Source organism: Bos mutus, chromosome 7, assembly GCF_027580195.1.
Source record: "Bos mutus isolate GX-2022 chromosome 7, NWIPB_WYAK_1.1, whole genome shotgun sequence".
Taxonomy (NCBI): Eukaryota; Metazoa; Chordata; class Mammalia; order Artiodactyla; family Bovidae; genus Bos; species Bos mutus.
This window is the reverse complement of record NC_091623.1, coordinates 42,693,505-42,715,495: the sequence shown is the minus strand read 5'-3', so window position 1 is coordinate 42,715,495 and position 21,991 is coordinate 42,693,505. Positions and strand designations below refer to the sequence as shown.

The 21,991-nt window shown below is 38.2% G+C and overlaps 2 protein-coding genes and 1 pseudogene across 2 annotated transcripts; all 3 read left to right on the top strand.

Annotated features, from left to right (window-relative positions):
• The first annotated feature begins 519 nt into the window (after positions 1-519).
• LOC106700502 (olfactory receptor 7A17-like) lies at positions 520-1,472 on the top strand (annotated as a pseudogene).
• Positions 1,473-7,545: 6,073 nt separating this feature from the next.
• LOC102280269 (olfactory receptor 7A17) lies at positions 7,546-19,648 on the top strand. The gene is made up of 2 exons (XM_070374690.1): positions 7,546-8,494; positions 19,632-19,648. The coding sequence occupies exons 1-2, from the start codon at positions 7,546-7,548 to the stop codon at positions 19,646-19,648; spliced, it is 966 nt and encodes a 321-aa protein (XP_070230791.1).
• Positions 19,649-20,054: 406 nt separating this feature from the next.
• On the top strand, positions 20,055-20,978 carry LOC102273032 (olfactory receptor-like protein OLF4). The gene is given in 1 exon segment (XM_014477308.2): positions 20,055-20,978. A coding segment is annotated over 1 exon segment (924 nt).
• Positions 20,979-21,991: the final 1,013 nt, after the last annotated feature.

Below are 21,991 nucleotides of genomic sequence, written 5' to 3'. Positions count from 1 at the left end.
ACCAGAATGTTAACCAACATATGAAGATAAGGAGAAGCCCTGTGACTAGGATCCTTGCCTTGAAATCAAAATTAATGTTGAGCAAAGAAAAGAATTTGACAAAGGGACTCCTTGTGCCCTGAAGTTCCAGTTGTGGTAAGGAGTCCACTCTCTGACACTATCTGTCATCACTCTCCCTGTGCTCTTTGCTCACCACACTGGAAATATATTGAGCCTGGAATGTCTGAAATGAGAACCTTCTTCAGATCCTTCGCACTGACTCTTTTCCCTGCAGGGCACACACTTCCCCAGATAACTCTTTGTTTGCCAACTTTTTTTCCTTAAGGTTTATATACAAATATACCCTAGTTTTTCAGTCTTCCTGAACTTCCAATGAAAATAACAAAACCACCCACTCTCTCTTATGTTTACTTTTGCTTGACATACAACTGTAATTACAGCATTTTCAACATTTTACTGATGTCCATTTATATAAAAATTAATCATAGTATTTTAAAATTTTAGTCTTTACCACCACACATGAAACCAGGCAATGATACTCAATTTTCAGGATTTCTCCTTCTGGGATTATCAAAGGAACCAGAACTGCAGCCCGTCATATTTGGGCTTTTCCTCTCCATGTACCTGATCACTGTGCTTGGAAACCTGCTTATCATTCTGGCTGTCAGCTCAGACTCTAACCTCCACATACTCATGTGCTTCTTCCTCTCCAACCTGTCCTTTGTAGACATATGTTTCACCTCCACCACCATTCCAAAGATGCTGTGGAACATCCAGACCCAGAGCAAAGGTATCACCTATGAAGGCTACATCACCCAGATGTATTTTTCCATACTCTTTGGACAAATTTCTACTGGCTTTGATGGCCTATGTCCACTTCTTCACCATCTGTCACCCCCTGCGCTACAATATCATCCTGAGTCCCCAGCTCTGGGGACTGCTGATGCTGGTGTCCTGGATCTCGAGTGCCCTAAATTCCTTGTCATAAAGCTTAATGATGTTGTGATTGTCCTCTGTACAGACATGGAAATACCCCACTTTTTCTGTGATCTAAATCAGATGTTCAAACTTGTCTGTTCTGACACTTTTCTTAAAGATGCTGTGTTTTATTTTTCAACTGGGTGCTGGCTGTGGACCCCTTGCTGGTATCCTTTACTCTTATTCTTCTATATGTAGAATCTCATCAGCTCAGGGGAAGAATAAAACATTTTCCACCGGTGCTTCTCACCTCTCAGTTGTCTTCTTGCTTTATTCTTCTGTCCTAGGAGTGTACCTTAGCTCTGCTGCTATACAGCTCACCCTCAAGTGCAATAGCCTCAGTGACGTACACTGTGGTCACACCCATGCTGAATCCCTTCATCTACAGTCTGAGGAATGAAGACATTAATGGGAGCTCTGAAGAGATTATATGGGATGGCAGGTATAAAAGGACCAATCATTCTGGAGGTGAAGAAGTGTCCTTGATTGCATGACTCAAAACTTCAGAACACAAAATTGTGATTCTTTGAGCACTGTGGAATATAATTTGTTACCAATTATTTCCTGGGATTTCTATTTCTTTGAATTCAACCTTTGCATACAATTTCAACAATTCAATTTATTAATCTTTCTGCTCTGTCTGGATACAGACAGCTTTTCTTTGGGGCCATTTTCATATATTCCCAAAGTTTTCTGTACTTTGTATCAGATATATTTGTAAATTAACATATATTTCATGGAGAGACTTAGATTTTTTAAAAAATATTTTCTTCTCAAAAGACTTATACTGTCCCACACAATTGTCCTTAGTTTCCATGAAAGAGCTATCATGAGTTGTTATACTGATATGAATAAAACTATACTTGGCATCTAAGATCATTTATGCAATGCCTTTGTAGGGGGAAAGATGAAACCACAGTTTCACTTTGGTATTGTCACTCTGCTTTACATTATTATTTTAACTGCTCTTCCTGGTAATGTGAACTGTCTCATGAACCCAATTTCAGTATCTATCTACTGATATGATGCTGTTGCCTAAGAATGCCTGGGGGGCGTTGCCCAGGCCCATAATGTTTGTGATTTTGATCTGAACAAATGTTTTGACTAAACCAGCCCTTATGTTGTTGTTGTTTTAAATGAAACATAACTGATATTACCTTATGTTAGTTTCCAGTGTACAACATAATGGTTTGATCATTTGTGTATATCACAAACTAATCACCACAATAAATCAAGTTAGCTTTCATCATGATGTTGTTGTTTTCATTTGCTAAGTCGTGTATGACTTTGTGGTGACATGGACTATATAGCACACCAGGTTTCTCTGTTCTCCACATCCCAGAATTTGCTCAGATTCATGTCTATTGAGCTGGTGGTGCTACCTAAACATTTCATCCTCTACAACTTCCTTCTCCTTTTGCTTTCAATCTTTCCCAGCATCAGGGTCTTTCCCAGTGAATCAGCTCTTCACATCAGGTGGCCAAGGTATTGAAGCTTCAGCTTCAGCAACAGTCCTTCCAGTGAATATTCAGGATTGATTTCCTGTAAGATTGACTGGTTTGTTCTTCTTGTTGTCCAAAGAACTCTCAGGAGTCTTCTACGGCACCACAATCTGAAAGCATAATGCTTTCTTTATGGTTCAACTCTCACATCATTACATGACTACTGGAAAACACATAGCTTTGACAACATGGACCTTTGTCAACCAAGTGATGTCTGTGCTTTTTAAAATGCTTGTCTGGGGAGGGAAGTGGGAGGGGTTTCAGGATGGGGAACACGTGTACACCCGTGGCAGATGCATGTTGATGTATGGCAAAACAAATACAATATTGTAAAGTAAAAATAATAATAATAAAAAATTAAAAAAATAAATAAAATGCTTGTCTCAATTTGTCACAGCTTTTCTTCCAAGGAGCAAGCATCTTTTAATTTCATGGCCTCAGTCACCATCCACAGTGATTTTGGAGCCCAAGAAAATAGAATCTGTCACTACTTCTACTCAGATTATAACTGGGAGATCACTAACCCCTATGAACCCCATTTCTACAATGGAAAACCGAGTTCATAATAGTACTACCTCACAGAATGAAGTTTTCCAAAAATAAATCATACAATCTCTAGGAGATGCTAAGATCTAAATACACCTCTTACAACTAACAAACACTTTCTAATGAGGAACAAAATAACCAGTCTTGTGCTGGAAGTATGAAATGTGTAACTGTTTTAGCAGTATTGTCATAAATCCAAGCAGTGTACTGTCCAAGGTTTTATATTAAAGTGACACTGTTAACTCACTTCTTAAAGATGATGATAGGATTTTAGGGGCTGTGACCCACTACAGTTAGTGCTTGATTAGGGCCCTAATCAAGACAAAATACCAATCTTGGATTCTAGATAAAGATGGATTCATGGTTGGGATAAGTTATTGGGAAACTTAAGGTTTATTCCTCTGGGTAGACACGACAGTTCATGTAAAGAGTAATAAATGTTGAATGCATCTGACTTGTAACATTGTCTCCTAAACATAGAAAATAAGCAGGAAAATTTTTTTATCTGTCCAGACCAGTGTCCCTCAGGGAAATCAGTTATTAGAGGTGGTGGAAACAAGAGAGAAACATGGTAATGAGTAGACCCAGGGAGCTGTAAATATCTCCTCTGCTGCATCCCTCAGCCTGTGCATCCTTGGTCTGGACAGGACTCGGTTGTTGTTTTTGGAGACATAACTGACTTAGGGGACTGATGCTTGACTGCATCTCACTGTCTTGTCTGGGAACAGAGCTCCTATTTCCATCATCAACCATTCAAGAGGAATTTGGACATCTCTGTTGAGACCTTCCTCTCAGAGACTCGCCCAGGTGAGTCAAGAACCAGATAAATACTGCAGAGTGTCAAAGGGAATAACAATCAAAAACATTCACCCGAGTTCACCTGAGAGCCAGTCCAGGCTAACCCAGAGGCAAGATCACTGAGGTTGTTTGTGTGCTTGATTAATAATATATTAATTTTTTATTCCAAAAATAGAAGTGAAAATTGAACTAACAATTCAAGGTCAAGGTTGACCATGAAAAGATGAACATGAAAGCCCAATGAGAAGAGGGAATAGGAGGTATAAAGTCCTTCCAGTAAAAGTAGAATCTAAGTTCAAGGAGTTTGCAATTAACTGGAGTAGAGACAAAGGGTATTAGCTGTGGAAGGATGTACAGAGATGCAAGGATTTTTGTATTTTTTTTTAATATGGAGCATATTTGACTATGATGAGAAGTATCCAGATTAAGGAATGCCTCCACATATTTTCTTGAAACAGCAGTTCATGAGATATATATATTTCACAGCATTTCTCCTCTCAATGTAGAAAATAAAACACATTATCATGTGAAAAATGGTGTAGTAATGAGCTTCATCTGTAGTTATTTCCTGTAAGAGTGAATACATTTGTAGATTAGCTAACCAATCACTTTCTCTGTTGAAAATATAGAGACATGACTAATCAGGACCTTTCCTTTTTTAATTTATTTTTTAAAAATTTATTTACTTATTTTAATTGGAGGATAGTTACATTATAACACTGTGATGGCTTTTGCAATGCATTAATATGCATTGGCCATAGATATACATGTGTCTCCCCAGCTGACACCCCCTCACACCTCCCTCCCCACCCCATCCCTCTAGGTGAATCCAGCATGTTTTATTACTGTTTTATATTTTATTCTTTCAAACAATTAAATTTTTTCATCAAGCTTGCTGCTTGCCTTTTACTTATTTTCTGTATATACAAAACAATGTATATATAACATGTGAGAATTTATAAATTTTGTGTGGTAAAATCAGTGTCAATTCATCTTATTGCTTTTCACTTTTTGCAATTCATCTCTATTGCTTTTTTTAAAAAAATTTTAACTGAAGGAATAGAGTTGTCATTTAAATATTCTTTACTTGGAAAACCCTTGCTTTAAATAGAAATGAAAATGTTCTTCTGTGTATTAGGTGCTAATAAATCATGATTTTAATGCATTTCCAACTACCTTTCCTATCTCTTATCCCTTATTGTTTAATTTATTCTATTTTGATCAGATCTATCTATAAGAGTTGCATATATTCAGCCACTACTACTTGGAAGGCATTCTCCTTTGCATTTAACCAAAGACAACTTTGTATTCCATACCTGAATTTGAGTCCATATGTCCCCATGGAAGAGGAAATTATAACTTAGGTACTGCTTCCTCCCCACATTAAAAAAGACTTTCTGTCATATTCTTTCATTTCCAAATCTAAACTTGAATAGTAACACACTTGATATTATTAAATTACAATTATTGTATATCATTTCTTTGAGAAGTAATTTCTAGATTTTCCTTAAATTTTGTTTCCTATAGGCATTTTTAAAGGTATCTTTTATTGAGTTGTAATCAACGTATGTTATATTATATTAGTTTCAGGTTTACAACATATTGATTCAATATATATATACATATATTGTGAAATGGTTACCAAAATGAGTCTAGTTAATACAAATCACCAAGTGTAGTTATAATTTTTTGTTTTTATATAAACTTTTAAGATTTACTCTATTAGCAACTTTCAAATATGCAATGCAGACTATCGTCACAATACTGTATATTCAAATATGCAATGCAGACTATTGTCACAATACTGTATATTATAGCCCCATGACTTATTTGTCTTATAACTGGAAGTGTGTACGTTTGACCCCTTTCATCCAGTTTACCCACTCCCACTCCCTGCTCCTGCCTCTGGCAGCCAGAATCTGTTCTCTCTGTCTATGAGCTTGGCTTTTGGCTTTGTTTTTTTGATTCCACATATAAGCAAGATGTTACAAGTGTTTGTTTGTCTCTGTCTGACTTATTTCACTTATCATAAAAGCCTGCATGGCAATGAAGACCCAGGACAGCCAAAATAAATAAATAAATAATTTAAAAAAAAATAAAGAAATAAAACAAAACAAGATATAAATCTGTAATATGCAGTATAGGGAGTATAACCAATATTTTGTAATACTTTTAAATGGAGTATAATCTATAAACATATCAAATCACTATGTTGTACACCTGAAACTAATAAAGAGTTTAGATCAACTATATACCAGTTCTTAGGAAAAGAATGAAATCTTGCCATTAGCAACAACATGGTTGGAACTTGAAGCCATTATGATAAGTGAGATAAGTCATATAGGCTTTTTAAAATATGGAGTTTCCTAAAGCACTGAAGAAAATTTATGACCAACCTAGATAGCATATTGAAAAGCAGAGACATTACTTTGCCAACAAAGGTCCGTCTAGTCAAGGCTATGGTTTTTCCAGTGGTCATGTATGGATGTGAGAGTTGGATTGTGAAGAAAGCTGAACTCCAAAGAACTGATGCTTTTGAACTGTGGTGTTGGAGAAGACTCTTGAGAGTCCTTTGGACTGCAAGGAGATCCAACCAGTCCATTCTGAAGGGGATCAGCTCTGGGATTTCTTTGGAAGGAGTGATGCTAAAGCTGAAACTCCAGTACTTTGGCCACCTCATGTGAAGAGTTGACTCATTGGAAAAGACTCTGATGCTGGGAGGGATTGGGGGCAGGAGGAGAAGGGGACGACAGAGGATGAGATGGCTGGATGGCATCACTGACTCGATGGACGTGAGTCTGAGTGAACTCCGGGAATTGGTGATGGACAGGGAGGCCTGGTGTGCTGCGATTCATCAGGTCGCAAAGAGTCGGACATGACTGAGTGACTGAACTGAACTGACTGAAAGCACTAAAGACACATGTGGGCTTCATGATTTGAAGGTTCAGCAGTAACACGGAGGCTACATAATTTTTCAACCTTCTCTGACAATATCTCTCCTTACTAACCCTCCTGCTCATTTTCCCTCACCACATTGGCTTCCTTTTATCAACTGGGTCATCTTAAGCAAGCACTCTCCTCACAGCCTGTGCACTGGCTGCTCCCTTGTAAGGACACCCTTCCCCAAGTCTGTTCATGACAGTCACCCTTCTTTGAAGTCTGTTCAAATAACATCTTGTTTGCAGTTCTTGTCTAAACAGGCCTAAAACAGTATTTCCTTTTCACCCTTGCTTTTATGCCAGCTTTCTTTTCTTTTTATTTTATGGGTCTCTTTTTAAGAGACCCATAAGCATAAGACATGTTATATATACATTTAAATTTCTATGTAACTTTTTATTTGTTTATATTTTCTCTGCACAACCAGATTTTATGAGCTTTTGTTTTCCAACACCCTAACTCCTTGCATAGATAGTACCTGGAATATTGTCACAATTCAATTTATATTCCTCAAGTGTATGAAAGAATTTCTCATTAAAATTGTAGTAAATACATGTTATGTAAAATACATAACATGTTGGGGGAAACTGACCATGAGACAACTTTGCTAACTAGAGATGACACAGGAGATTCCTTCAAGTGCACAAAATCCATGAACAAAATGTTGAAAGCAATTATTGATGGCAAAATATAAATGGTAGCATTTCTACCACATGAGTAATGATGCTTTTGTGTGAAAATAAATCATGCTATTTCCCTATTTTTCTATAGTCACCATCAATACATGGCAATAAGAAACCTAACAGGAGTTTCACAATTTCTTCTTCTGGGAGTCTCAGAGGAATTAAAATTGCAACACTTCATATTTGGTCTTTTCCTCTCCATGTACCTGATCACTGTATTTGGAAACTTGCTCATCATCCTGGCCGTCAGCTCAGACTCCCACCTGCACACCCCCATGTACTTCTTCCTCTCCAACCTGTCCTTTGTAGACATCTGCTTCACCTCAACCACCATCCCAAAGATGCTATGGAATATCCAGACACAGAGCAAAGTCATAACCTATGAAGGCTGCATCACCCAGATGTATTTTTTCACACTCTTTGCAGGACTGGACACCTTGCTCCTAACAGTGATGGCCTATGATCACTTCATGGCCATCTGCCACCCACTGTACTACACAGTCATTATGAACTCCCAGCTCTGTGAACTGTTGGTGCTGGTGTCCTGGGTCATCAGTGTCCTGCATTCCTTGTTAGAAAGCTTAAGTTTGTTGAGACTGTCATTCTGTACCTTCTTAGAAATCCCCCACTTTTTCTGTGAACTCAATCAGATGATCCAACTTGCCAGTTCTGACACCTTTCTCAATAATGTGGTGATGTATTCTGGAGCTGTGTTCCTGGCTGGGGGTTCCTTCACGTGTATTCTTCACTCTTACTCTAGGATAGTTTCTTCCATAGGCAGAATCTCATCATCTCAGGGGAAGTATAAAGCATTTTCCACCTGTGCGTCTCACCTCTCAGTTGTCTCCTTATTTTATTGTACAGGTTTAGGAGTGTACCTCAGCTCTGCTGGTACCCACAGCTTCCACTCAAGTGCAACAGCCTCGGTGATGTACACTGTGGTCACATCCATGCTGAACCCCTTCATCTATAGTCTGAGAAATAAAGACTTAAAGAAGGGTCTGAAAAAACTCTTTAGAAAGATAATCATAAAAGGTCCTATTGGCATAGGTCTTAAGAAGTGCTTAGCCGCTCAGTCATGTCCAACTCTTTGTGACCTTTTAGACTGTAACCCGTCAGGCTCTGTCCATAGGATTTCCCAGGCAAGTATACTAGAGTGGGTTGCAATGCCCTCCTCTAGGGGATCTCCCTGAACCAGGAATCGAACCCATATCTCCTATGTCTCCTGAATTGCGGGTGGATTCTTTACTCGCTCAGCCATCAGGGAAGCCCAATAGATCTGAATTCTCCTGGCTTATAACCTGATCTCTTGAGAACAGAGAATCAGCAGGAAAAATTTCTTTCTGTCCAGACCAAGTTCTATAGGGAATTCATGTGCTTACAGGCCATTGTAAAATGAGAGAAATGTACATAATGTGCAGACAGAGAGAGCTGTAAATATCTCCTCTGCTGTGGTCCCTGAGCTTGTACAACTTGGGTGTGGATGAGACACAGTTGTTGCTTTTGGAGTCCTAAGTCTGGCTCAAGTTTCGATAGTTTAATCCTTCCTGCTGTCTCATCTGCACACAGAGCTTCAGTCTCCATCATCAACCATCCAGGAAGGGATTCAGACTTCTGCCTAGAGAACTACCTCTCAGAGTTCCCATGCTGGTGAGTCCAAGAACCCAAAAGACACTGCAGGAACAGGTCATAGAGAATGAAAATCAAGAATATTTGCCTGAGGACACTTGAAAAATAATTCAGTCTATACCAGAGTCCAAAGAACATTGTGGTGGTTTGCTTGTTTGATTGAAATATCAAAGTATTTTTTAGATGCTAAAAAGAGAACTCAGTAAGGCAATGCTCAGTGATGACAATTAAATGACAGGAAAGAAAGCCCAGTTACAAAAGGGAAGAGAGACATAAAGGGCTTCCAGGCAGAATATAATAGAATGTATATCCAAGTGTCTTACTAATTCACTGGAAGAAAGAGGTAAGGTGTTAACTGGAGGGACATAAAATGAAGTGAAGGCATTTTTTTCAAACTTTCAATATAGGGCATATTTGACTCTATTTCCTTATTGATGAGAAAGGTCCACACCAAAGAAGGCCTGCAAACACATCCTTGCAACAGCAGTTGCAAGAGACATGTATTTCACAGCATTTTCTATGGGGAAAACAAAGGAAGGAAAATAATTAATTTGCATAAAGGGGAATGCTAATGAACTTGAATTATTTATTCCATTACTTGTGATGCTTGAATATGTAAGTGGATTTGATAACTATTTACTTTCTGTATCTCAAATTATCTTTGTGACTCCTTTCCTTGGTAGAATAGAACTGGAGAATTTCTATTCTTGTTTATAATTGCTGCTGCTGCTTCATCTTGTCCGACTCTGTGCAACCCCATAGATGGCAGCCCACCAGGCTCCCCATCTCTGGGATTCTCCAGGCAAGAGTACTGGAGTGGGTTGCCATTGCCTTCTCTGTGTTTATAATTATGATCTTTCAAATAAACAGGTGGAGGTTACCACTACCCCCTCATACTGGTTATTTGTCATTTTGTTCTTTATTTATGTATATATGTATTTGAGGGGAATTGTGAATATATATGAATTTGGTGTGGTCAAATTTCTCAATTAATCATAATGTATATTCTCCATTGCCTTCTATTTATTTATTTATTGGCGTATAGTTGCTTTACCACATTGTGTTAGTTTTTGTAGTGCTATGAAGTGAATCAGCTGTATGTATACATACATCCCCTCCCTCTTGGGCCTCCCTTCCATCCCCCATCCCATCTATCTAGGTCATCATGGAGCACCGAGCTGAGCTCCCTGTGCGGCACAGTAGGTCCTCACTAGCTATCTGTTTTACACATGGCAGTGCACCTGCGTCAGTCCCAATCTCCAAATTCATCCCCCTTCTCCCCTAGCTGTGTCCATATGTCTTTTCCCGACGTCTGTGTCTCTATTCCCGTCCAACAAAAAGGTTCCTCAGTGCCATTTTTCTAGATTCCATGTACATGCATCACTATATATTTGTTTTTATTAAAAATTTTTTTTTTCTGAAAGAAACTGAGCTGTCAGTTTAATATTCTCCACTTGCCGATCACTGTTTTAGACAAAAATGAAGTTGAAAGTTCTGTATCCTTTGTGCTAATAAATCACCAATTACAGTTTTTCCAACATGCATTTACATCTCTGCTATTTCTAATTGCTCCTTTATTTATTTATTTTTGCCACCCTACATGGCATATGGGATCTTCGTTCCCTGACCAGGGATGGAACTTGTGCCCCCTGCAATGGAAGTGCTAATTCTTAACCACTGGACCACCAGGGAAATGCCTAATTGCTCCTTTTGATTAGACCTATGTTTAAAAGTTGCTTCAATAATCTAGACTGTAGGTTATTTTCTTTCATAATTTTAAGTATGTCTTGCCATTCCCTCCTGGCTTGAAGAGTTTCTATGGAAAGATCAGCTGTTATCCTTATGGGAATTCCCTTCTGTGTTACATAGTTTTGGAAGTTTTGGCCACAGCAATCAGAGCAGAAAAAGAAATAAAAGGAATCCAAATTGGAAAAGAAGTAAAACTCTCACTATTTGCAGATGACATGATCCTCTACATAGAAAACCCTAAAGACTCCACCAGAAAATTACTAGAACTAATCAATGACTATAGTAAAGTTGCAGGATATAAAATCAACACACAGAAATCCCTTGCATTCCTATACACTAATAATGAGAAAACAGAAAGAGAAATTAAGGAAACAATTCCATTCACCATTGCAACGGAAAGAATAAAATACTTAGGAATATATCTACCTAAAGAAACTAAAGACCTATATATAGAAAACTATAAAACACTGGTGAAACAAATCAAAGAGGACACTAATAGATGGAGAAATATACCATGTTCATGGATTGGAAGAATCAATATAGTGAAAATGAGTATACTACCCAAAGCAATTTATAGATTCAATGCAATCCCTATCAAGCTACCAATGGTATTCTTCACAGAGCTAGAACAAATAATTTCACAGTTTGTATGGAAATACAAAAAACCTCGAATAGCCAAAGCGATCTTGAGAAAGAAGAATGGAACTGGAGGAATCGACCTACCTGACTTCAGGCTCTACTAAAAAGCCACAGTTATCAAGACAGACAAGGTACTGGCACAAAGACAGAAATATAGATCATTGGAACAAAATAGAAAGCCCAGAGATAAATCCACGCACATATGAACACCTTATCTTTGACAAAGAAGCAAGAATACGCAATGGATTAAAGACAATCTCTTTAACAAGTGGTGCTGGGAAAACTGGTCAACCACTTGTAAAGAATGAAACTAGAACACTTTCTAACACCATACACAAAAATAAACTCAAAATGGATTAAAGCTCTAAACATAAGACCAGAAACTATAAAACTCCTAGAGGAGAACATAGGCAAAACACTCTCCGATATACATCGCAGCAGGATCCTCTATGACCCACCTCCCAGAATATTGGAAATAAAAGCAAAAATAAACAAATGGGACCTAATTAACCTTAAAAGCTTCTGCACATCAAAGGAAACTATCAGCAAGGTGAAAAGACAGCCTTCAGAATGGGAGAAAATAATAGCAAATGAAGCAACTGACAAACAACTAATCTCAAAAATATACAAGCAACTCCTACAGCTCAACTCCAGAAAAATAAATGATCCAATCAAAAAATGGGCCAAAGAACTAAATAGACATTTCTCCAAAGAAGATATACAGATGGCTAACAAGCACATGAAAAGATGCTCAACATCACTCATTATCAGAGAAATGCAAATCAAGACCACTATGAGGTACCATTTCACACCGGTCAGAATGGCTGCGATCCAAAAGTCTACAAGCAATAAATGCTGGAGAGGGTGTGGAGAAAAGGGAATCTTCTTACACTGTTGGTGGGAATGCAAACTAGTACAGCCACTATGGAGAACAGTGTGGAGATTCCTTAAAAAACTGGAAATAAAACTGCCCAGCTGGGCATACACACTGAGGAAACTAGAAGGGAAAGAGACACGTGTACCCCAATGTTCATCGCAGCACTGTTTATAATAGCCAGGACATGGAAGCAACCTAGATGTCCATCAGCAGATGAATGGATAAGAAAGCTGTGGTACATATACACAATGGAGTATTACTCAGCCATTAAAAAGAATACATTTGAATCAGTTCTAATGAGGTGGATGAAACTGGAGCCTATTATACAGAGTGAAGTAAGCCAGAAGGAAAAACACCAATACAGTATACTAACACATATATATGGAATTTAGAAAGATGATAACAATAACTGTGTGTATGCGAGACAGCAAAAGAGACACTGATGTATGGAACAGTCTTATGGACTGTGGGAGAGGGAGAGGGTGGGAAGATTTGGGAGAATGGCATTGAAACGTAAAATATCATGTATGAAACGAGATGCCAGTCCAGGTTCGATGCACGATACTGGATGCTTGGGGCTAGTGCACTGGGACGACCTAGAGGGATGGTATGGGGAGGGACGAGGGAGGAGGCTTCAGGATGGGGAGCACGTGTATACCTGTGATGGATTCATTTTGATATTTGGCAAAACTAATACAATTATGTAAAGTTTAAAAATAAAATAAAAATAAATAAATAAGTTGCTTCACATCAAACCATCATTTGGAAGGCATTCTTGTTTATCATTTGACTAATGTTCACTATACCTTCTGTGAAATTTGAAAGTGAAGTCATTCAGTCATGCCAGATTCTTTGTGACCCCATGGACTCCTCTGTCCATGGAATTCTCCAGGCAAGAATACTGGGGTGGGTTGCCATTCCCTTCTCCAGGAGATCTTCCTGACCCAGGAACTGAACCCAGGTCTCCTGCATTGCAGGCAGATTCTTTTCCATCTGAGCCAACAGGATACACTGAAATCCACAACTATTCATATAAGGTGAAATTATAACTTAAATACTGCTTTCTCCCTACATTTAAAAAGTCATTGTTTCATTCTTTTTTTACAAGTCATTGGCAGCTAACTTTATATTAATGATCCATGCTGATTTTGTTAAATTGTTACTATTTCACATTTTTATATAGCATAGATTTTCATTCCATTTTGTTACATACAATTGTTTTAAAACTACTCTACTTGACCTAGTCTCATTCAAGTTAATATTTCTTTTGCCATAAATTCTTAGATTATTTTAAAACTTCTCTTTCTGTATTATGCATGAAGTCTTAACTACCAGACTGCTAGGGTTGTTCCCAAAAATTAACATCTTGTTTGTACTGTCCACTTTGGATATATTCTTGACTATGGTAATTGTTAAAGATATTTGTCAGCCTGAAAGCATTTAAATTCTAATGGAAAAAAATCTTACTCATTATTGAAATAAAAATTGATTTAAAGTGAAAAAAGAATATTTTTAGTTTAACTATTAATAGCTATCTTCAGATTGTTTATCAGAGACTGCTTCTTTACTGCTACTAGCACATTTGGGGGTAATTATTCTTACCCCAAATCTGAAAGGCCTTTAAGTTTATCCGGAACAATGGTATGAAAAATATTTTTTGTTGTTCTCTTAAACTATATACTGAGTTCAAGCAAAGATTTTTATGATTGGTCATGATTTTGATTTGCCTGGTATTATAATTATGTACCCACATATTATATGTCCATTTTTCTATCAATATCAATATTTCAAATAATTTTACAAAAGATTGTTTTTGAACTGACTTTAACTACATGCTTTTGGTCATAAATTAAAAAAATTCTCTCTAGTAAAAAATGTCGATCATCTTACTTCTGAGTATCTTGACTTATTTGTCAGGATTTTGCCCATGCAAAAACTTTATAGGTATATTGCAAGATGTTTATCTATGAAGTGTCTGTTACACTTACACTGAGGTCATAATCTTTCTAATTTTTTGCAAGATGTTTTGGGGTAGGAAACTACAGACTTGGTAAAATAAATAGACATTTGTGTTTAATTTTATCAACAATTCACTTCTTCCAAATAAAATGAAATACCTTACCACATATTAAATGTCCATAAATAGAAACCTAAGTCCTAATGTATCCAACAAATAACAGAATGTGCTATATACCAGATCATTCTAGGAGGATTATGTTTTATGTTATTTGATATCTAGGTCATTGTCAACTTAATTAATACATTTTTACATCATGAGTCAGAAAGTCACTCAATCATGTTGACTCTTTGCGACCTATGGACTATACATACAGTCTATGGCATTCTCCATGCCAGAATACTGGAGTGGGTAGCCGTCCCCTTCTCCAAGGGATCTTCCTAACTGAGTAATTAAATCCAGGTCTCCCGCATTGCAGGTGGATTCTTTACCAGTTGAACCACAAGGAAAACCCATAAGTTATTGCTATTATATTTCTTATACAATTAGTTTTGAATGCTCCATTCAATTTTGTTTGCTAAAATTGTCTTGAAACCATACTATTTAACCTGGTTTCATTCTCCTTTCCCCAACTTTTCATTTTTTAAAATTCATTTTTGTACAAGCACATATATATTCACACATGGTTAAAATACAAAGTTGAACATAACAGGTGACGTCTCTGTCTGCTTGGAGTCTGTGTTCATTGAGAAGATGAGTACAATGAAAGAAATGTATGAATAACACAATGTCTCAGGTAACTAATATGAAGAATGTTACTCAGAAGGTTGGAATCATCATGACATGTATATCTTATGTGTATGGACCTTGGAAGTCCCTGATGGTTGGGCAAACTAGGACCAAAGTGTGCATACAAGAATTAACAGAAAAAGGATGAAAACCCAAGGATAGCAAAGAGAAGGGGCCACATACGAAAAGAGAGAAAGAGGACTGCCTAGTCTGCTATCAGACCACATAAAAACAATTAAACAAAAAAATATAAAACAGGCACAGGAAAAACAGGTTTTGCTGCCTCATCTTAAAGATGGGCTTTCCAGGTGGCACTAGTGGTAAAGAACCTGCCTGCCAATGCAGGAGACATGAGTTGTGGGTTAGATCCCTGGGGCAGGAAGATCCCCTGGAGGAGGAAATGGCAAGACACTCCAGTATTCTTTTTTGTTGTTGTTGTTTTTCACTTTTTTTTTTAACTTTACAATATTATATTGGTTTTGCCACATATCAACATGAATCCGCCACAGGTACACATGTGTTCCCCATCCTGAACCCTCCTCCCTCCTCCCTCCCCGTACCATCCCTCTGGGTCATCCCAGTGCACCAACCCCAAGCATCCAGTATCGTGCATCGAACCTGGACTGGCGACTTGTTTCATATATGATATTATACATGTTTCAATGCCATTCTCCCAAATCATCCCACCCTGTCTCTCTCCCACAGAGTCCAAAAGACTGTCTGGAGAATCCCATGCACAGAGGAGCCTAGAGGTTTACAGTCCATGGGTTTGCAAAGAGTCAGACATGACTAAAGTCACTAAGCACAGGATACCACACTAAAAGTGGCCAACATTCATTTTACATTATGTATTGTACTTTATATACATCCTTTTACAAGCGTTGTTTTTTTGCCTTTACTCATTTTTATCTTGAGTGGTATAATCTGCAAATGTTTTAAAGCATAAAGACATCACTACTTTATCTTTTGGGTAAGTGTATTCTTTTTTTTTTTTTATCATTTTTCATGTGCATCAAGGGAGTATTCAGTTCAGTTGCTCAGTCATGTCTGACTTTGCAAGCCCATGAACCACAGCATACCAGGCCTCCCTTTCTATCACCAACTCTCGGAGTCCACCCAAACCCATGTCCATTGAGTGGATGATGCCATCCAACCATCTCATCCTCTGTCGTCCCATTCTCCTCCTGCCCTCAGTCTTTCCCAGAATCAGGGCCTTTTCAAATGAATCAGCTCTTTGCATCAGGTGGCCAAAGTACTGGAGTTTCAGCTTCAACATCAGTCCTTCCAATGAACACCCAGGACTGATCTCCTTTAGGATGGATCTCCTTGCAGTCCAAGGGACTCTCAAGAGTCTTCTCCAATACCACAGTTCAAAAGCATTAATTTTTCAGCGCTCATATTTCTTCACAGTCCGACTCTCACATCCATACATGACCACTGGAAAAACAATAGTTTTGACTAGATGGACCTTGGTTGGCAAAGTAAGTCTCTGCTTCTGAATATGCTGTGTAGGCTGGTCATAATTTCCTTCCAAAGAGTAAGCGTTTTTTAATTTCATGGCTGCAATCACCATCTGTAGTGATTTTGGAGCCCAGAAAAATAAATTCAGCCACTGTTTCCACTGTTGCCCCATCTATTTGCCATGAAGTGATGGGAGCAGATGCCATGATATTCGTTTTCTGAATGTTGAGCTTTAAGCCAACTTTTCTCTCTCTTCTTTCACTTTCATCAAGAGGCTTTTTAGTTCCTCTTCACTTTCTGCCATAAGGGTGGTGTCATCTGCCTATCTGAGGTTATTGATATTTCTCCCGGCAATCTTGATTCCAACCTGTGCTTCTTCCAGCCTAGCATTTCTTATGATGTACTCTGCAAAGAAGTTCAACAAGCAGGGTGACAATATACAGCCTTGACGAACTCCTTTTCCTATTTGGAACCAGTCTGTTGTTCCATGTCCAGTTCTAACTGTAGCTTCCTGACATTTATATAGGTTTCTCAAGAGGTGGGTCAGGTGGTCTTTTATTGCCATCTCTTTCAGAATTTTCCACAGTTTATTGTGATCCACACAGTCAAAGGCTTTGGCATAGTCAATGAAGCAGAAATTGATGCTTTTCTGGAAATCTCTTGCTTTTTCGATTTATCCAGCAAATGTTGGCATTTTGATCTCTGGTTCCTCTTCCTTTTCTAAAACCAGCTTGAACATCTGGAAGTTCACGGTTCACGTATTGCTGAAGCCTGGCTTGGAGACTTTTGAGCTTTACTTTACTAGCGTGTGACATGAGTGCAATTATGTGGTAGTTGGAGCATTCTTTGGCATTGCCTTTCTTTGGGATTGAAATGAAAACTGACCTTTTCCAGTCCTGTGGCCACTGCTGAGTTTTCCACATTTGCTGGCATATTTAGTGCAGCACTTTCACAACATCATCTTTCAGGATTTGAAATACCTCAACTGGAATTCCATCACCTCCACTAGCTTTGTTCGTAGTGATTTTTTCTAAGGCCCACTTGACTTCACATTCCAGGACGTCTGGCTCTAGGTGAGTGATCACACCATCGTGATTATCTTGGCCGTGAAGATCTATTTTGTACAGTTCTTCTGTGTATTCTCACCACCTCTTCTTAATATCTTCTACTTTTGTTATGTCCATACCATTTCTGTCCTTTATTGAGCCCATGTTTGCATTAAATTTTCCCTTGGTATCTCTAATTTTCTTGAAGAGATCTCTAGTCTTTCCCATTCTGTTGTTTTCCTCTATTTCTTTACATTGATCGCTGAGGAAGGCTTTCTTATCTGTTCTTGCTATTCTTTGGAACTCTGCATTCAGATGCTTATATCTTTCCTTTTCTCCTTTGCTCTTCACTTCTCTTCTTTTCACAGCTATTTTTAAGGCTTTCCCAGACAGCCATTTTTTTTTTTTTTTTTTAATTCTCAAGGGAGTATAGAAGCACAAGAAATGTCACCAGAACCAAAGAAGGTTTTCTTTACCACAATCTGTCAGGGACCATTTGAGTTTATTAGATTTTTCTTTTCTCTTATGTCCAGTTCCCGTCTCTCTCCTTTGATACATACACACATCATTTTTCAGTTTTATTTATTTATTTTTGCCTGTGCTGGGTCTTCATTGATGTGTGGGCTTTTCTCTAGTTGGGCAAGCAGGGGCACTTTCTAGATGCACTGTGCAGACTTCTCATTGTGGTGGTTTCTGTTTGGGGAGCATGGGCTTTAGGGCACTCTGGCTCAGTAGTTGTGATGCATGGGCTTAGTTATCTGGCAGTATGTGGAATCTTCCTGGACAAGGGATTGAACCTGTGACCCCAGATTGACAGCCAGATTCTTAACCATTGAACCACTAAGGAGGAAGTCTATATATATATATATATATATATATATATATATATATATATACACACACACACACCCCCATATATACACATATATTTGAGAAAGAAAATCATATATATATGTGTGTGTATACACACACACACACAAGCATATAGCATCACAGACTCAATGGACATGAATGCAAGAAAACTCTAGGAGATAGTGAAGGACAGGGAAGTCTGATGTCCTACAGTCCATGGAAAGAATCATACATGACTTATCGACTGAACAAAAACATGAGTTTATGTAATACATTTTCAACATAAGTTTAATACAAAAAATAAACTGGCTATACCAAAACAGAGCTCCAAGTTTATTGGTTCTGTGTTCAGTTGTTTCAGTTGGGTCTAACTCTTTGCAAGCCTATGGACTATAACCCACCAGGCTCCTCTGTCCATGGGATTCTCCAGTTAAGAATACTGGAGTGGGTTGCCATGCCCTTCTCCAAAGGATCTTCCCGACCCAGGGATCAAACTTGGGTCTCTTGTGTCCCCTGCATTGCAGGCAGATTCTTTACCCGTAGAGCTATCTCGGAATGTTGGAAAATTTACAAACTGGAATTTCGGATGCCATTTCTAGATAATTTTCTATGATCATCTTGAGTTATATCAACATCTAACTTAATAAGGGTCGTTAGGGGTGAAAAAGACATGGAAGTTACACAATATAGGAAAGAAGATTCTACTGTGTGTGTGTGTTTTCATGCCCTGTGAAGTGTGTGAAGTCCTCCAAGCAAGAGTACTGAGCACATATATTCCAAGGTGAATTTTATAACAGAGTTCTAAACTCAACTGACAGAAAGGATTCATTAGTACTTACAAGCCAACTTTGCAGCAATTTCCTAAGGTTCTAAAAATACATAATGTATATAAGGGACTCCTTGATATTTGATGTTTCAGCAGCAGCAGGGAGGCCACCTTGCTCCTCAGCACCCTATGACATCATCTCTCCTCACTTTCCCCCTGCCCATTACCTTTCCCATACCACACATCTTAAAGAAGTACCTCTCTTTGCACTGCTGTTCTCCCTGCCTGGCACACATTTCATCTGATATGTTGATGGAAATGTCACCTTGTTTTTCAAGTTTTCAAGCCTTAGCATGAACATCCATAAAAATAGCACCCCTTCTTTACTCATTCTCTTATACCTGCTTTCATTTTCCTCATAGCATTTGTCATGGTCTGAGAAGATATACATACTTTTTTTTTTTTTTTTTTTTTTAATTCTCTGGATATTTCTCTGTAGATGGATAGTAAGAGTTTTTATTTTTAAGCTCCCCATACTCATTGACTAGACAGCACCTGGAACATTGTCAGCACACAATTTAAATGCCCTGAAAAAATGAAAAAAATTCTCCTTAAATATGAGAAATATTTGACTTGCCAGGGAAAATGCTGAAAGTTGAACAAGCTTGCTAATTAAAGATGATGTAAGAAATTCCACCAAGGGGACTGAATTCATAAACAAATTTTTGAAATTAATATTTTGATAGGTAATTATAAATGGCAGCCCTTCAACAATGTGAGTAATATCTGATTGTGTAAAAATCAGTCATGTTATTTTCCCCTTTTCTCATAGTTACCTTCAGCCCATGGTACCAAGGAACCTAACACATGTTTCAGAATTTCTTCTTCTGGGATTTTCAGAAGAACCAGAACTGTAGCCCCTCATATTTGGAGCTTTCCTCTCCATGTACCTGATCACTGTGTTTGGAAACCTGCTCATCATCCTGGCCGTCAGCTCAGACCCCCACCTCCACACCCCCATGTACTTCCTCCTCTCCAACCTATCCTTTGTAGACATCTGTATCACCTCCACCATCACCCCAAAGATGCTGTGTAACACCCAGACACAGAGCCACATTATAACCTATGAAGGCTGCATGATTCAGATGTATTTTTTCATGCTGTTTGCAGGGTTGGATGACTTCCTCCTGACTGTGATGGCTTACGACCGCTTTGTGGCCATCTGCCACCCCCTTCACTACACAGTCATCATGAACCCACAACACTGTGGAATTCTGGTTTTGGTTAGCTGGATCATTAGTGTCCTACATTCCTTGATAGAAACCTTAATGGTATTGACACTGTCCTTCTGCAGAGAGGTGGAAATCCCTCACTATTTCTGTGAACTCAAGCAGTTGATTCAACTTGCGTGTTCTAACAACTTTCTTAATGAACTGATGATGAGTTTTGCAGCTGGGCTTCTGGGTGGTGTTCCCCTTGCTGCTATCCTTTACACTTACTGCAAGATAGCTTCCTCAATATGTAGAATCTCATCAGCTCAGGGGAAGTATAAAGCATTCTCCACCTGTGCATCTCACCTCTCAGTCGTCTCCTTATTTTACTGTACATGCTTAGGAGTGTATCTTAGCTCTGCTGCTCCTCACAACCCACACTCAAGTGCAACAGCCTCAGTGATGTACACCGTGGTCACACCCATGCTGAACCCCTTCATCTACAGTCTGAGGAACAGAGACATTAAGAGAGCCCTGAGAGCATTCTTTCAAATGTGAGCTATAAAAAAAACGTAATTCACCTGGGCTGAAGAAAGGCCTCAGAATCATAAATTGCCAGGCTTTGATCAGGCTGTGGAAGTTGAACTTGCTCTTTCAATTTATTTCCTGAATTTTTCCTTTTTTGACTTCAGCTTCTCCATATGATTTATGTACTTTAGTTAAGGCTTGTGATATCTCTCTAATTCAAACATTTTTTTCACTTTATGGTTTTCCCACTTTCTCAGATTTATTCTTACCCTTGGATCTGGATAATTTGGGAATTAATCCTTTTTTCATATAACTAGGTGAATTTCTTAAAATTGCCTGCATGCTAAGTCACTGTAGTCAAGTCCAACTGTTTGTGACCCTATGGACTATAGCCTGCCAGGATCCTCTGTCCATGGGATTCTCCAGGCAAGAATACTGGAGTGGATTGCTGTGTCTTCCTCCACGGGATCTTCCTGACCCAGGGATCTAACCTGCATCTCTTATGTCTTACCTGCAGGTTCTTTACCACTAGCGCCACCTGAGAAATCCTTCTTAAAATAATTTATTCTCTGATCATCTGTTTTACATATGGTAATATGCATGTTTCAATGGGGAGGGAGGTAGGAAGGGGTTCAGGATGGGGGTACATATTGCGCCTGTGGCTGATTCATGTTGATGTATGGCAAAACCATCACAATTTCATAAAGTAATTATCCTCCAACTAAAATTAATTTATTAAAAAAGAAAAAAATTTGTTCTTAAATAAAACATATAGCATCAATCACTTTTTTGTTGTTTGTATAAAGAATAGTCATGACTTGTAGTTCTGCTATGAAAAAAACTACTCTAAGCATTTATGTCTGTTCATGTATTTGTAAAGATTAAAGTCTCAGACAACAGATTTGATTTTTGTTTGTATCATTTCTTTGTATATAACTACCTTAACGCTTTTTCTGATATTCTAGACTTTTAAAATTTAGTGTCATTTGTAACGTGCAATTTAATTTTTTTCTCCTCTTTAAGTTCCTATTATCTTGCTCACA